The sequence below is a fragment of the Haliaeetus albicilla genome, chromosome 3, assembly GCF_947461875.1.
Source record: "Haliaeetus albicilla chromosome 3, bHalAlb1.1, whole genome shotgun sequence".
NCBI lineage: Eukaryota > Metazoa > Chordata > Aves > Accipitriformes > Accipitridae > Haliaeetus > Haliaeetus albicilla.
The window spans coordinates 63,096,205-63,113,709 of NC_091485.1; the positions used below are offsets into that span (position 1 = coordinate 63,096,205).

General features: G+C 46.1%; 1 protein-coding gene across 3 annotated transcripts in view; it reads left to right on the forward strand.

Moving 5' to 3' along the window:
* The window catches only part of DEPTOR (DEP domain containing MTOR interacting protein), a 79,514-nt gene continuing 62,009 nt past the window's right edge, over positions 1-17,505 (forward strand). The window contains exons 1-2 of one of the 3 annotated variants that reach the window (XM_069779962.1): positions 1-110; positions 1,022-1,117. In XM_069779962.1, the coding sequence (XP_069636063.1) occupies positions 1,032-1,117 (86 nt within the window). In that variant the 5' untranslated portion in view covers positions 1-110; positions 1,022-1,031. Of the gene's footprint in view, positions 111-735; positions 1,118-17,505 lie in introns of those variants that run through there. The other 2 variants (XM_069779961.1, XM_069779963.1) reach the window with 2 other exon arrangements.

Here is a 17,505-nt window from a genome sequence, read left to right on the forward strand (position 1 = left end):
ACGTTGACAAGCAGTGCTCACGACCTTGCAATTCACTTCCCACCGCCAAGACTAAATGCTCCTCTGCCCTCCCAAGAATTCTGCATCCGCCGTCACCTGGAGACAAAGAGGTGAGGTGGGCAGGGGACCGCTGTCTGAAAATAACCCCTGGGTAGCAGATGAACAGAAATCCGGACAGCAGGAGGGCAGCAGCAGTTTTTGAGGGTGAAAATCCGGACCAATAGCTCCCTCTCTGACCGGCTTCCCCCCCCCCCCCCCCCCAGTATCGCTAAGGAGAACTGCCAAGGCGCAGCTCGCACTACCGGAGCGGGCTGCAGCGGCATCCCAGCGGAGCCGGCGGCCCAGCGCCCACCAGCCCCCGCCCGCCCGGCTCCTCCCGACCGCCGGTCCCCCCCCACCCCGGGGGAGAGAGGCCGCGGGGTCTTTGCACCCGCGGGAAGGGAGTCACGGGAGGGGAGGGAGGGCTGCGCTCCGCCGTGCGCGGCCGCCGCCGTCTGCTCCGGCCCCGGGGCAGGCGGGGAGGGGAGCGGCGGAGCTGCCCTCGCCGCGGCGGGGCCGGGTGTTGGGGGGGGGGGGGGGAGCCGAGGCGGCCGCCGCTCGTCTGGCAGCCGCCGGCGGGGAGCCGGCCCCTTCCCGCGGGGGCCGGCAGCGCCGACCCTGCCGTGTGACAGCCGGGGGGGGACGCTGCTGCCTCGGCGAGGCTGGCTGCGGCTGCGGCGGCCGCAGCCATGTGTTTCTCCGCCTGCCTGTGACACAATAACACGGGAAGCGGGCAGGGGGGGTGGGGGGTGGGGGGGATCCGAGCCTGCCGAGGGGAAAAGTGACCTGCCCCGCTCAGGTGAGCCGAAGCGGCGGGGGGAGGCTGCCGCTGCCCTCCCACCCCCGGCGACAAGGCTGTGCGGCCGCCGGGGCCGGGCGGGAGGCGCCCCGCGGAGCTGCCAGCGGGGGCAGCGCGGCCGGGGGCGGCGGCGGCGGCGGCGGGTCCCCGGTCCCCCCTCACCCGGCGGCGCTGTGCCCGCAGGCCGGCGGCGATGGAGGAGGGCATGAGCAGCATGCAGCAGAAAGCGGCGGAGCTGGAGCACATGGCCGAGGTCCTGCTCACCGGCGAGCAGCTCCGGTAAGCGGTGCCTCCCCCCCCCTACCCCGCAACCACCACCTCCGCTTTGCCGGGGGACACGTACCCGGGGGTCGGCAGCGGCGGGAGGGGGATCTGCGGGGCGGAGGGCGAGGGTCTGTCCCCTCGGGCTTCCCTTGCACCGGAGCACCTGCCCTGCTTCCAGCGCGTCCCCGGGCTCCGGCCCCGCTTTCCGCAGCGAGGAGGAAGAGGAGGAGGAGGAGGAGGAGGAGGAGGAGGAGGAGGAGGGGAGGTGGCAGCCGACGCTGCCAGCCCGGGGAGGTAAGTCACCGCCTCGGGGGTCTTCTGCCCCGGGCACCTTTGCTCCCCTGCGTGGGATAGGAGGCGTCTGGGGGAAAGGCTGCAGCATCGCTAAAGGGATCAAGCGATGCAGAGGGAGAGTTGCGTCTTTAAAGAGGAAAAAAAACCAAAACCCAAAGAAACCATAAGCCATAAAGTGTTTCAGCACTCCAGCGAGAAATAAGCAGAGCGCGGGGAACCGCTCCTGCACAAACGCCGTGTGCTCTCCGGCTCCCGCAGCGGTGCCGGGCAGTGACCCTGCAGAGGTGCTCCTTATTCCAAGGGCTTGTTTTTATTTTGCATCAGCTGGTCCCAGCAGATGGAAGGGGATCCCTACTGTCAGTGCCAGCAGTAATTAACAGTGCTGTGTGACTGGAGTTGTGCGCAGCACAGAAACCGTTAACAAAAATGCCTGACTCAGTTAATTTTTAATTTCTGTGATGTATTTAGTGTGCCATCTGTACCCATACACTACAGAGGAGAAAAAGAAATTTTAAGACTTTCGGCTTGTAGATGGAACACCTTGTGATTCAGGAAGAAAAATCCTATTTTTATCATGTGTTATATGTGTAGCTAGAAAGAGATTGTAGAAATATTTTCCCAGTGGTTTTTGCTTGAATTTTCTTTGAACTTTTTGCTCAAATGCCGGACAAACACTGCAAAATGATAGAAATGTTGCTTGATTTACGAGGTGCCATCATTGCTGCTAGTACAGATGCTGACATTGTTACTGGTCGGATCCACATGGTGAGGACCATTGACACCTTGTGATGCACACCAGTGATACCTGTGTTTGGGGGGTAAAAGTTGTTTTAGTGGTCTGGCTCCAGTACACACCAGTGTGTGCTCTAAGCTTGAGATTCCTCTTCAAAGTAGCCTGAAGTGAAACCTAGGGTGACAGGGTGCACCGGCACACAGGCTCTGCATGGTGGACTTAGTGCAGAGTTGTTCATCCAAGTGCCTGATAAGAATCCTGCTGTTCTTAATTTATCTCACTAGAAGTTGGAAGATCGAAGGCTAATACAACATTTCTATTAAGATCACATTAATATTTTTATACCCCTCATAGTTAAATGTAAAAGCAAAAGCTTTGCAATCTTTCAGGAAGGAGAAGACTGAGGAAATTTCAACAAATCTGGCTCCTGGAATCAGCTCATTAGTCTCACAATCAAGCATGACTTTTGTCATCTGATTTATTAAGGTAATGAAATATGGTGCTGTTTTGGGGCAGGACTATCTACAGATACAAAATAATTATTCCCCGTCCTGTAAAGTTACCTATGGAATCTGTAGGAAGTGGCCTAGGTCTCCTTGGACTGTGGTTTCATGAACAGCTCAGCCTGCATCATGTCTAGCTACTGCTAATGGGGAGATCCACTCTCTCCCTGACCCTTTTCCTACTCCCCACTCCCGACTGTGTAGTCCCCCCTCCTCCCTCGTGCCGCTTGCATACTTCTTGCACCTTCCTGGGAGCAGATCCAATGCAGCGATGCAGTAGGTAAGTTAGTTTTCTGAGCTGCTCACTGCCGGAACCCACAGAAGGTAGGTGGTGGGAATGTGGAGCCAGGAGTAGGAAGAGGAGGTAGCGGAGAATAAGCAAGATCTCCCGTTTTGGCAGCAGTGAGCTGTTGGGTCAGCTGGAACCGTCTTGCGAAACTGCACCCAAAATTGTCTCTCTTCCCCCAGTTTTTTGTTAGCTTTGTTCTGTTTCTCTGTCAGGATACTCTATGCAAAGTGTCAGTTGTCTTCAGTTTTCCAGACCATAAAAGCCACCAAATACGCAATAGAAAACTGGCCGGTAGACCAGTTTTAGCCAACCCTGCATTTAAAGCTTCTCTTTTCCTGTCCAAGAAAGGTGTATAATTGTTAAGGCTAAATGAAATTTTGGAGGATTTTCAGGATCAAAGACAGGCTATCTCAGCGGCCTTTGGGGCAGGCAAACAGATGATAGAAAACCAGCACATGCACTCAAGGAAACATACTGTACTCTATTCTTAGTGATGCTTACAAATGCCAGATAAGCCCCCAGCGGGAGTGATGCAGCCAGACAGGTGATTATGTGTGTATTTGGGTGAAAGTGCATATGAGCAAGTGTTGCATACTGCAAGATGAACACTTAGGAGTAAAAGTGTAAAACGAAACTGTGAGCATGGTGTTGCTTACACAAAGCCAACCGAATGTAGGTATTTAAAGCACCCCTGTACTAGACCAAACAGTGCATGTGCCCAAACTCAAATACTTACGAGAGGTGCTTGATTTAAATTCCTTACAAAGTTCCTATTGCCAGTCTCACCCCAGCCTCACACATTGCGTCATAGCCCCCATTCCTGTGGCCTGTTCGTTGCACATCTGTCCCTCTCTGGCAGGGACTTCTTTGTGCAGTAAGGGCTGAATTCATCTGAGCAGCACCTGGGCAAGCCTGGCTTTGCACGCTGGCAGCGCTGGCAGTGGGGATGGAAGCCCTGTGCCCCCTTCCCCTCCCCAGGCAAGTGCAGGCTGGCTAGGGGAGGGAGAGGAGGAGGCCAAAGAGTTTTGTCCTTCTTGTTACTGTCCTTCAGTTGCTTGTGATCTGTATTTCTCCTTTTCGAGGTCAGGAGCCTCTGCCCCGGTGTGTGCTACGTCAGCTGGCAAATGCTGGCTCTGGGCTTGCACCCACCACCTTCAGTCATGAGCAGTTTGTGGGAGTTGAAGCAGTGATGTAAATCCTGGTCCATGGGTGGCATGATTTATGGAAAAAGAAACAGGACCTTGAGCTATATTTTAGCTAACGTGGTAGATTTTTACATTCAGTAGCGTCCTCTGCCTCTAACCCCAGTAGCTGGCTGAGTGAATACCTAACTAGCTCTTACTTTTGGTTAATGGGAGCATAATTTTTAAAGTGAGGACTTCTGAAGTTTGGCTCTTGATAGGCCTTTTAATTATCAAGCTGACAGCCATGAAACAAAGCAAAAGACCTCAGCAGCGTGGCACTTCAGGACAGACCCTTTGGCAGCTTCTCTCTGCCATGCAGAAGACTAGGAGGAGCAAGGCGAGAGCTGCGATGGGCACGATCCAGCTGTGGGCTTTCCAGGCACCGGCAGCCCTGCAAGGACAAACTGCCTGACAGCTCCGAACACCCAAACTCCCAGCTCTTCCCCCTGTTCTGCTGCAGTTTCAGAGACCCTATAGCTGTTCCGTGGTGAGCTCGCTCTTTGGAGGAAGCCTGCAACAGAGCTGCCCTTAAAAGGCTCCGTAAGTGACAAGTGAGGGGTATGGACCCGTCTCCTGAAGAAACTGCGAGCTCTGCTCGAGAGGCTCACGGGGCCTTCAGCTTCCTTGGCACTGGGAGAGCCCTTCGAAGCCTTCCCCCCCCACCCCCGTCCCTGCCTGCAAACGCTTGCTTGGGGGCAGCCCCAGGGAAGCGAATGGCCCTGAGCTTCCTCGGTGTCGCTGGCTGTGCCTGAAGGAGGGTGTCACAGCCTTAGTGCTTTGGATAGTCATTGTTGGAAGCATAATAATGGGAACGTATAACAGCACTACCGAAGTCAACAAGAATTTTATCCAACAAGAATTTTATCGGAAGCAGAGCGATTCCAGGCTCATTTCCCTCCCGGTCGAAGGCAACAGGTTATGCCCGTTTCAGCACTGTTTGGGAGAAGTTTTAAAGTATCTCTGTCTGAGTTTGAGCATTAACTTAGTTAAAGCTGAATCTTGCCTCTGGCAACCAAAAGCAGTTTCAATGGGCATGTTTTGATATACATGCTGGCTGCCTGTCGTACAAGTCAGGGGCGTCTGAAATCTTCTTTGTCTGCTAACTGGTTCTTGATGCCAGATTGTCACCAAAATCTGGTACATCTTCCAAGAGTCCCTCATTTCTTGCAGAAAATATGCCTAGTCATTCAGGGTGTCTTCAGGCTTCAGCTGTCCAAACAGCAATATTAAAAGAGCACCTTTTTTTTTTTTTTTAAATCAGAAATTGCAATTGTATATATGGTGCAGTTCTCTGTAGTAGGTGTAACTTAAATGACATTTAATGTCTCTGCAGACTTTTGGATACCTCTTTATCACCAGCCTTTACAAGAAGCAACACCTTTGCTGATTCACACTTTTGTTAAATAGTTGGGTAAATAATTAGGAAACTTGTTAGATGAGCCAGTGGTTTTGATAGAATAGTTCTTATAATTCAGCATCTTCTTTCTTTCTGCTTAGGGAAATACGAAGCATGTTTCTTAGAGATTTTTCTTTCTTTCAGGCAAGATATGGTTCAACAGAAATTTGTTTGCCTTTTTATCAGAGTTTTTATATGAGTTTCATCTTACAAAAGAGGTTTTACATGGTAAACAGCTATACGTTTTGAAGCTGCAAGACATGTCAAAACCAGTATTCACTGGTCTTCCAAAGGTCTCACTTCAGGAAGATTATCGCTTTAAGAAAACTTCTTAACATATTGGAGTGCATAACTTTCAGAGTCATTAACTTCTGAAGGGTGATAGCACCTACAGGTCCATAAATGCTTTTCTTATTCTGAGCAATAAATAAGTCAACCTTTTTCACAGTGGTAAGGTTCAAAAGTTCATTGGCACTCTAAGGTGGAAAGAACCCAGGGCACATAACAGTAACAGTTTCTAGAGAAATATAATCAAGAGAGCCTTATCGCTAATGTATTGCTATAATATAGAAAAATAATAACCATATAGTTCAATAATTTATTAAATGCTATCACTGTGTTTGAAAGTATATTAACACTTTAATGATGCACTACTACAACTGTGTAAGCTTGTACACTCAAAGGAATGTAAGGATTTAAGATACAAAATTGTCTAGAGGTCACTTCCTCTCAAGTCAGGTCCTCACTGATCTTCAGATATCAAACAAACCTATATGCCATTTTTAGAGACAGAACTCATTAAGATGAGATTTTGTAATCTGCCTAAGCCAATCCAATATTGTACTTCCACCTAAAGGGATGATGTGTTTTTCTACCCCCTGCACCTTGTTCTTGCGACCTCCTTAGTTCTCCACCAGTGGTTGCATTTCCCTTAGCCAAGAGCTACTGATCGGGCTCAAAGCTAACCCTGAAAAAAATAGTTTTCAGTTGTCTCACTTGAGAAGGCTCTTGTCTGCTGACCTCTTCAGGGCAGATAGGACACAGGAGATTGTATCATCAGATCTCTGTGGAACAGAGTGCTCCAGAACTCTCTGTCCAAATAATTTCACTTTCATTAATTTGTTTTCCAAAATCAAGCAACCAAAAAATTGGCAATATCTTCTCTGTGAGGTTCCACCAGAGTAATACACTGAAAGAAAAGGTTTCAAAGTGAAGGTTGGTAGAGCTGCAAAATGAAGTGTTGTGAAATCAAGAAGTTTCCCACTAACTCTACCCTATCACAACACTTTCAATTATATATTTTAATTAATATAAATTATTTTAATTTTATAAAAAGCATGTGCTTCTCAAATTTATATGTTCATTTTTTCTAGAATCTTTGATACCTGGTGCACCTTCTCATGTGTTTCAATCTTGCCCGTTTGTACTAATTTTAATGGCATCAAGTCCCATAGGCATGTATGTATATGCGTATATGTATATGTGTATGTATATGTATATGATTTCTGGGCCAGGAATCTCAGTTTCTCATGTCCTTCAGTAAAATTTGTGGCTATTCAACATTTGTAGAAATCAAGACGTAAGGCTTTTGTTTGCTCAGTTCTTTCCTTTAAGCTATGCCTTTTAATAACTCACTCGTTCCCATCAGCAGCTTTCCTCAAACACAACTCAGAGATCAAGTAGTTAACAATGCATGTGCAAATAGCGATCGCTCTTTTGCTATGTACACAAGAAGGCGGATGTTGTACGGGTGGTTTGTGCTGTATATTTTATGTATTCCATTCCAGATGCAGTCAATCATTAACTTTTGTCTCAGGTTAGCAGAGATCAGCAGGCAAGCAAAGGATCCTGGATGTGTGTAGCATGTGCAAGAATATTTTTATGTATTTTATGTTGGAGGAGCTGCCCATGAACAGGTGAAGGAAACTGTTTTGATGTTGATGCTCGTGCAGGGAAGGCAGAATTAATGTGCCAAAAGCAATCTAGCTTTGCATTTACTACACGATCCCTGTTCCTGTGGGGGCAGTGGCCATAGGCTGGCACCATGACAGAGAAGTACTGTCACTTGTCATATTATTTACTATTTGTGTAGCGATAGCGCTTAGGAATTTGAGCTATTTATCAGGTCCTGGCAAGGGTAGGCACTGTATGCTCTGAAGAAAAATAAAGTCCTTGCAACACAAATCTTGGCTGCAATTCGTAGCAGTTTCTTGCAGCAGTAGCGGGCTCTGGCTGATGAGGGAAGGTCTGTGTGGAGCTGCCAAACTTGGGGAACCAAAGTGGGACTCTGTCAGGATTGGGATTTCTGGTTTGGGAGGTCAGACACCGAGCCCAAGCATGGCATCCCAAAAGCACAAAGAAAAATACCTCCCAAATGTGGAGATGGAGAGGTGGTACTGTGTGTGCCGGGATGTGTCGGGAGCTCTGGGTAGCATGTTCAGGAAAGGATCCGCTCTTTCCTCCCTCCACAGTCACATCTGTAGAGTGAGAGAGCAGACTGAAGCCAGGAGGGAGGCCAACCAGCTTTCACTGTTGGATAAATGGACGAGGACTAGGAAGGAATCAGTGCATTTGTGCATTTCATTTTAACTGAGGTATTTCTTATACCTGTAGACTCCAGTACCTTTTGAAATGTAAAACTTAAAGAATTTCAGTACTTTCTGTGATGTAAAACTTAAGAAAGTGAAGGATATTGTCACAGCAGCAAACGTGAGCTTCTCCGCAGTCCAGCTAAGTTCCTGACATAGACTTCGTCATCCCCATCACTAAGTGCCCAGGCACTGAGTGCTGGCTTGGGTGGTAGCTCTTGGCTTAGGATCTGCTCTCAGAAACAGACATTCCCTCCTGAGGCTCTGGGCCTTTCTATCTTTCTTGCCACTTAGTCTGTTTTTTATTAACACTTGTATTGTGGTTAACGCTTTTGCCTCTTTCTTCCTTTCAGAGCAGGCTTGTGTGAGTCCTTTTGCTAAATGAAAGATACTTTTTTTCCTGTGTTCAAGGCCAGGGTTGAATACAGTCATCTCCTCAAAATAAATTTTTGTGGGAAGAGATTAAACTAACTGATAAAGAATTGGCAAAGGGGTGAAAGGCTGGGTAAGAAGCAAGAGCTAAGCAGGTTTGGTTTGTGTACCTGGTCCCTGAAGAAAAAATGCATCGAGGCTCTAAAGGTTAATAAAGACAGAAACTGCAAAGCCTCAGGTCTCGGCAGAACCACTGCCATTCGTTGAGTGAAGGATGCACTTCACATGTTAGTCATGGGTTGTTCCTGGTTTTCTTTCCTTAAGCAAGAGCAGGATATACAAACCACATATTTTAAACAATTTTAATGTATTAACCACTGGAATTAAATACAGTTTAAACCTATTTGAACACAGGCTTACAAGGGTCTTTAGTTACACTGCTTCAACTAAGACTATTGGTATTATAATAGAATGGAGAGACAGATTTACAAAGGCAGTTTGCCTTCACTAGCTAGTAGAAGGAAAGCTGAGAAGAGATTTTTAATCAGTTTCATAAATATTAACAGTAATACCTTTTTAAAATTTTTTTTTAACTGTTTGGAGATTTGACCTTTCCCTTGAATCCCACATTTTTCCTGTGGCCTTAAGGAGAAATGACTGTATTGTGAATATACTTTTGTTCCTTGCAGCAGAAAGAATAAAACTGATTGCAGAGTTAAAGAAAAATAAAATATTTAAACCTACACTGCCAGGAGGGTGCTATAGCAGGAGTGGAAGTAAAATAATGTGCAATCTTGCTCTGTTATTTTTTTAAAACTCTGAAGCATTGAGTTGCATGGAAGCATGGAGAAAGGGAAAAGATAACCCACAGACTGTGTCACAAGCTCACTCAGGCTCTAGAGAAACCTGTGAAGTCAAAGGAGCCTCCTCAGGCAGGTCTGCTTCTGTTACTCTATTTCTCTGTTCCTCAGCAGGGCTCTTTTTGTCATGGTACGGCTACACAGGGATCCAGGTATGCCTGGAGCTAGAGAGGCGGAGAGGGGCTAATAGTTTGGACAGCTAAAACTTCGAGCTAGTACTGCCACTGAAAGCAGTGGTCCTCTCTTTCTTGTACCCACACCAACTGTCGTGGTTTAACCCCAGCCAGCAACTAAGCACCACGCAGCCGCTCACTCACTTCCCCCCCATCCAGTGGGATGGGGGAGAAAATCAGGAAAAGAAGTAAAACTCCTGGGTTGAGATAAGAACGATTTAATAGAACAGAAAAGAAGAAACTAATAATGATAATGATAACACTAATAAAATGACAACAGTAGTAATAAAAGGATTGGAATGTACAAATGATGCGCAGGGCAATTGCTCACCACCCGCCGACCGACACCCAGCCAGTCCCCGAGCGGTGAATCCCTGCCCCCCCACTTCCCAGTTCCTAAACTAGATGGGACATCCCATGGTATGGAATACACTGTTGGCCAGTTTGAGTCAGGTGCCCTGGCTGGGCATGAGAAGCTGAAAAATCCTTGACTATAGTCTAAACACTCCTGAGCAACAACTGAAAACATCAGTGTTATCAACATTCTTTGCATACTGAACTCAAAACATAGCACTGGACCAGCTACTAGGAAGACAGTTAACTATATCCCAGCTGAAACCAGGACACCAACATAGGTTTTTCTGCCTCCTGGTTCCCTCCTCTGTGCTTCCGCTGCTTCAGACTGGCTTAAGCATCTCTGGACCATCACCATACAGTAACCTGCTGTCGTGGTTTAACCCCAGCTGGCAACGAAGCACCACACAGCCGCTCATTCACTCCTCCCCGGTGGGATGGAGGAAAGAATCGGAAGGGTAAGAGTGAGAAAGCTCACGGGTTGAGATAAAGACAGTTTTATAGGTAAAGCAAAAGCTGCATGCACAAGTAAAGCAAACCAAGGAATTCATTCACCACATCCCATCGGCCGGCAGGTGCTCAGCCATCTCCAGGAAAGCAGGGCTCCATCACACGTAACGGTTACTTGGGAAGACAAACGCCATCACTGCGAACGTCCCCCCTTCCTTCTTCTTCCCCCAGCGTTTGTTGCTGAGCATGACGTCCTATGGTCTGGAATGTCCCTGTGGTCAGTTGGGGTCAGCTGTCCCAGCTGTGTCCCCTCCCAATTCTTGTGCACCCCCAGCCTGCTCACTGGTGGGGTGGGGTGAGGAGCAGAAAAGCCCTTGGCTCTGGGTAAGCACTGCTCAGCAGTAATGAAAACATCCCTGTGTTATCAACACTGTTTCCAGCCCAAACCCAAAAGATGGCCCCATACCAGCTACTATGAAGAAAATTAACTCTATCCCAGGCAAAACCAGCACACCTGCACTGGGGAAGTGATCAGCAGGGCTTTTGGATGGCTGATATTTCAGTTGGGTCAGTTTTACAAACCAATTTACCACATGACCACATAAAAGGTTTCTCTGAAGAAGTGCGAGGGGGGGGGAGAAATGGGTGCTGGTTTACTCCACGTCACTGAACTACAGTTTAAGGCTGCGGTTTTCTGATATGGCAGGTCTAACTGCAGGCTGCTACTGCCCTGCTCTTATCACTTCTGCCGCACTGTGCACTGGCATTTGTCTGGGATCAGAAGTTCAGGCAACTAAAGCAGCTGAAGCCAAATAAGAAAAATTTAACTTTCTAAACAGGCTTAGCATGAGGTCAGATCAGTGGCAGCGCTGGAGTGAGGGAGCCGGCAGAAACGCATGGTCAAGGACAGAGACAGAGGGAACGGTGGCAGCAGCCACTGCTGGGTTTGCTTGGCCACCCCCTCAGTGCTTAATTTGCCTAAACTCAGTGTGGGTCAAACATTTGCTGGATTCCCATTAAAAAAATTCAGACTCCAGTAGAAGACATTATAAAAATCATGTTGAGTTTAAATGCCCAATGCACATGTTGTTACCAGATAGGAAGAGAAACTATGTTTGCAATTTTCCTAGATTATTTCTCTTTCAAGGTTTTTAACTTTACTTTTGCACTCTTGTCAGGGTATTGTGCATGAATAGAGACAAATACTGACATTTCATATGTTTTGAAATTTGTACTGTGTAATTTATATGACCAGCACACCACAGTGCTGCCAATGTGACAGCACTACTTCAGAATGTAACCCCCTACCTTAATTATCAGCCCTGTAATTTTACAGTCTTCATAGTTTGCTTCTTAGCAGTGCCTCGATCAAGTAAATGCATTCAGATCTCAAAGGTGCGTTTACGAATAATTAAAAAATATGCCTGATTGGGCTTCCTAATTCAGAGCAAATACAGAAGCTGATTTTCACACAACAAGGCCATGATTCTCCATTTCCTTGCAATTGTGTGGGTGATTACATGGGCTACCACAGCTGTGTCACAGGGATTTGCAGACAAATGAGAGTTTTCTGGTTTCTGTGGAGAACTGGTGGACTGTAAGTCACGCTGTGGGTTTTACAGCGGCGCTGAGCCAATGTGCGTAGCTGCGGCTGCAGAGCAGGGCAGCCCGGCTCCTCTGGATCGGGGCTCCTGCTGCTTGGCCTGGTGCTGCTGCGTTGGTGCGTGTCTGACCCCATGGTGAGCAGTCTGGGGAGCACAGCCAGGTTACCGTCATGTCAAACTAGCACCAGTGACAGTGCAAAGGGTAAGGTCAGCTGGCCTGGGGTCGGGGGTGAGGAGCCCCACAGACCCCCCTTCTACTGGGGGACCCTATAGTGAGATTGGCTTCTCATGGAGGCAAACCCTGATGTTAAAGCACAACTGTGCCAGGCCAGGAGCCCCTTCTCGCCCCTTTCATCCATTCTTCCCCTGCCCAACCCGCTATTTAGATGTCAGGGTTTTGGTGGAGATCGTAGCAATGCTGGATGGGATTTGGGGGACTACATCCAGACAGCTCTGTGGCTGTTTGGGTGAGGGTGTCTCCTGTGTATTAAGGCAGCAAGCACAAAGATGCTCGCTTGAAGATTTAAAACCAAGTGGCAAAACTGGAACTAAATGGCCAGTCAGAGCAAAAGCCAACACCACCTGAGAGACGGTGATAGCAAAGGTGGGAGCTTGAAAGTGAAGATAAGCATGGTAATACTGTGTTTGATGTGACAGAAGAGGTGGAGGCAGTGGAAGGAATGAGGGAGATGGGCAACCTTGTTGAGATCAAGAGCTGTGGAAACTATCTTTCTAAGAGCATTCCAGATAAATAGGAGCCAGACAAAATTATGTTTGTCAAGGACAGTGCATAGAAGAAACCTTGAGGTGTAAGATGATAAGGTAAGAGAACTTGGAACAGAACTTGAACTTTCTGGGAGAGAAGTATGGCTCTCCTGGAGGTGCATTGCACAAGGAATCTGCAGAGACCAAAGTTCTTCTGCTGATAAGCAGCACTATCGTGTTTATCGTTTATGCATCCTGGTTTGGGAAGATTCTCCCACCCCCAGTAGCACAGCTACCATCTAGCACAGTGGCCTTTGACTTGGAGTTGTGGAGGTTTATGTGGGTTTGTTTCATTGCTTCTCACACAAAGGGCCATTGCCAAAACAGGTATATTGCTGTAATGTTTCTATTAGTGTTCAGCTGAACTGTTGTGCAATCTGCTGACTCTGTGTATGCACCGCTTTCCTGCATGTTGGGCCAAATGAGTTTATCAGCAGGAGTTAAAAAGAAGTGTTCGTATGTTGTATCTGTTGGTCTTCATGTTACTCATGTCTTAAAAGCGCTGAGGCTGCTTAGGGCAAGCCTGTGTATTCCTTCGTGTTTTCGCAAGCCATTCTCAGCTCTGATTTAAGATGCAAACCAAACACAAGGCGTAGTTACAATATGGTTCATAAAAGCGATGATTTTTAATTTAATTCCAGTGAGTATTGCAGAATATTCACAGGAAGCTGAAGTTGTGAGTGCTTGTCTGAAGAATCAGAGTCCAGCACTTATGCTCATCCTCTTTAGGAGGAGAAGCTGACAACATATGGCCAACACATCACTCAAAGTTAGGATTGCAAATAATGGAAATGACTTCTGAAAAGATATTAGCTAAGCATTATTTTAGTGCTGATTGTCAGCGGTGGAACAATTGCCTTTCATTTTTTGCAGAAAAGATCCTTCTCTTGGTAATCACACATCCTTTTCTGCAGTAGCATATAATTGTATAGCTTAGAAATCAGGGTGATATAATAGAGAGCTGTTAATTGTTTCCTGATGCTCAGGATGTAATTAACTTATACTTTTCTCTAGCTATTTTTAGTAAGATGTAGAAAGAGTAACTCCTACCTTAAACTGCTATTTTGCTGCTTAGTCAGTGCAAACAGGGGAAATTGTAGCGCGAAGAAGCTAAAAGTAGCATTGTCATGTACAAATCCCAAAAGAGATTGTACAAATACCATTTTGAGAATTATTTGGGCCTAGAAGCTTAAAGACTTGTGGACAATTAAAGTATTTTCAAAACTAATAGCATTTGGACAAACTCAGACCTTTCAAGTCTTTTGGGAAATGGTAGAAATAGATAAGGTTAAATTAATAAGTAGATCTCAGTGACAGGAAAAATGGCTCCGTAATAGGAGCCATTGGTATCATACTGCTGATTGTCTAATTAGACAAGGCAATGAAAGTAGGTTCTTAAAAGCACACTGAACAAAAAGAAATAAAACAAAGTTTATTAAAAGCTTATTATCTCAACCTTAATTTATGCAAAATTATGCAATTATCTAAAATTGACAGCAGAAAGGTGGCTTCGTACAAGAAATGCATTGACGCACTGGAGCAAGCCCCAAGGAGGGCTGGCTCTCGGGATGGGGGAGGGCTGGAGCACATGATGTACAAGGAGATGCTGAGGGCTGGGTCTGCTCAGCCTAGAGAAGAGAAGGTTCAGGGGGAACTTAGTGCTGGCAACTGCTTAAATGAGAAGGTGTAGGAAAACAGGGAGAGAGTCTTCTCCAAGGTGCACAGGGATAGGACAAGAGGCAGTAGGCAAAATTTGGAAAGAATTATTCACCATAAGGGTAAGTAAAAAGTTGGAATAGGGGCCCAGAGAAGCTTGGAAATACTAAAATCTTGCCTGGACATGACCCTGAGCAACTTAGTACTAACTGGACATGCTTTCAGTATACGTTGGACCAGATGACCTCCAGAGGTCCCTTCCAACATGAATTACTCTGTATTTCATGAAGGCATAGTGTGATGTCTTCTTTAAGCTGTAGTGGCTGATATTATCAGCATTTTGTTACTGGCTGGTAACCAGAGGTTATTATTCACTCAGTTGCACTGGTGGGAGGGCTTGTGAGAATACTTCCTAACCTATTTCAGTGCAAAATCAGCTGGGTTAGTTTGTACAACGAATGCGGTGGTGGAGAGTACCACTCCTTTCACATTGTCCAGCCTTTCAAGCAAATTTAAGGATGAGAAGTGTATCCGCTTCCAAATGAATACCCAAGAACTTTTGAAATCTCTCTGTTTCAACTGATTTTTTTATGCAGATGTGAAGGTGAGAACCTGATTCCTTTGACTGCATTGTCTTCAGTCAGGGCAGGATTTTACCACAGATCATGTGAGATTCATGAGATGTCAACATCACCACTCTTCCTGCCACCAAGAGAGGTTTTCAGGGTGTCTGTGAGGTTATCTGTAGATCCATTTCTTAGGCTCTTGGGGGACAGAAACCAACCGCATATGTAGGACGTACATACTGGTTTTATATCAGTCCTTGAAGGATGAGAATAGAGAAAAGACTGGGGGCAGTGAACAGAGCAATACATGCTGGAAGGCCAATAGATCACGTTAGTGCCAGAAATCCTGCTGGCTATGTCGTGCTGGCATTACAAGAGGAACAGTAATCTCAGGGCAAACCACCTGCTCCTCCGTTCTCACTGCCTGCATGGTGGTTCAGCAAACAGATCAAGCACTCTCAGATGCTCTGACACTGTGCACAAAGGGCCCAGTTTGGGAGTTTATTTGTGTGCATAAATTCCTGGTTTTCCAAAGTCCTGCAGCTCCAGCTTTGCTTGTAGAAGGTGGATTTTCTGTCTCATGCTGAGGGAAGAAGGTTTTCGAACTGTTAACACTTTCTTCCCTTGGAGGGGCATGTCTTATCTGATAATCCATTTGGAAGGTAATAAGATACATTCCCTTGCCTCCACAGATGCAATCAAAGATGTGATTAAATCAGGCATGTGCCCAACCATTATCCCGCCTTTTTGAAAATAATACCTCTTTTAACACGCACAAAGCAATGAGATTTTTTGCTTTCTCTGTATGTTGTTGTGCTTTATCACAATGCTGCAAGGCCTAGATCCTTTAAAAATATTTCATAACAGGGAAAATCCAATCATTTTAGGTTTCTGTAAAGCAGTGGTTTTTCGGAGTGCTATACTTTGGGCCTACTGTAATGAATCAAACAGTGGTGGTTGAAAGATAATTGCTTGCATTCACTTTGGCTACAGAGCTGCTCCAAACTAATATATTAAGAACTTCATATGACATTTTTTTGTTAAATCTGTAAATCAACACCAGCTGAAACAGTGTATCCTACGTACTTTCACATGAAATATGTTTGTATTCTGTGTTGATTTCTTTTCTGATGAATATGGAACATCTGAGTTTATATGAGGCCAGTAACAACGGTACTCTTGGGAAGTACATTACTGGGGCACAGGAGGAAGAAAAAAGGATTGCGTAAACTGTTTAGGAGAAGCACAGTAAACACAGAAAGAAGAATTTATTTAAATATATAGTGGCTAAGGAAAAGTTCTAGTGGACTGGAAATTGTGACACTTTGCTTGCAGGCTGAAGACTATATACAGCACATCTTTTCATGTAAAATATCAGTATTCCACCTCAGAAAATGACAGACCTGTGGAAAAAGGCACAGAAAAGTATTGGCCACTTGATCAATGATTTCATGCCTTCAGCGGCCACAAGTCTTTTGCAGTTTCAGCAGTTCATATATGCACAGCCTACTTACGTATGGAGTGAAATCTTGCGGAGTTCAGCATTCAGAAAGCTCATTGTAGTTACATTCAAATTAAGACCTAATTGGCACTGTTTGTATTGTGCCTTGATAACCGGGGCGAGTAATGGAGTAAACCTTGGCATACTCTTTAGCATGCCTCCACGTGTCTGGGTAGCTACAAGAAGAAGTGCCCGTGGTCCATCTGCCCAACCGTGGTTGTCAACACCATCTGAGGAGCAACCATACCCACGTTCCTACAGATCCTGCCTTTCTTCAGGACACGTGATGTCAAGGCTCGTCTTGAGTAAATGAATTTAGGATTAACACACAGTGTTGGGTCATTTACACCGATGGTAGGTGAGTATCTGAGTCTGTGTAAAGGCACAGTGCTGGCCCTAACCTCTCACCTCCTCTTGTCCTGTTGCCCATCTAAAGCCTATCCCTAACCGTCTGTGCAACATGTGTTTTGGATTCAAGTTCAGGCCTGACCCAGACTTTGGAGCATGTTGTAAACATAACCATATTGTTGTAATCTAAGTCTACCAGCATTCAACTGAGGCTGATAGCATATGTAAAGCTGATGCCGTTACTTGGTGAATAAGGATCAGGGTGCATGTTCTGAGTTATTAAAGTAGTAAGAAGTCACGGTTTGAATTTATTGTCAGGGCATATAAATACCTGTTCACTGAGCTTTCTGCATGTGTGGAGAGGCAATTTTGCCTAGAATGAGAAATGGCAAACACATGGCCCAGCAACGGGAGCAAGCTGTTCAGTAGAGCAGCAGAACTTCTCTGGGCTCCTTATTGATTTATTTAGTATTTTAAAGGAAAAATTCCATTTAATCTTAAAAGCAGAGGAAGAACGCTTCGGTAATATTTATCTTTTCAAAGCTCATCTACTTGTGAACATTTAACAAGGCCTAATCAAACAAGACAAGATCCTTGATAGCATCCTGACAGAAGGAACTATTCGTAACGAGTTGTTATGCAGCAGCTGTGTATCTGTTCATATCATATATCAGATGCAGAAAAATGCTGAGCTCATCCAAAGAAACCATCTCCAGGCTAGATTTTTGCAAAAGTAAAAACCTTTAAATAGAATTAGTTTTTAACTA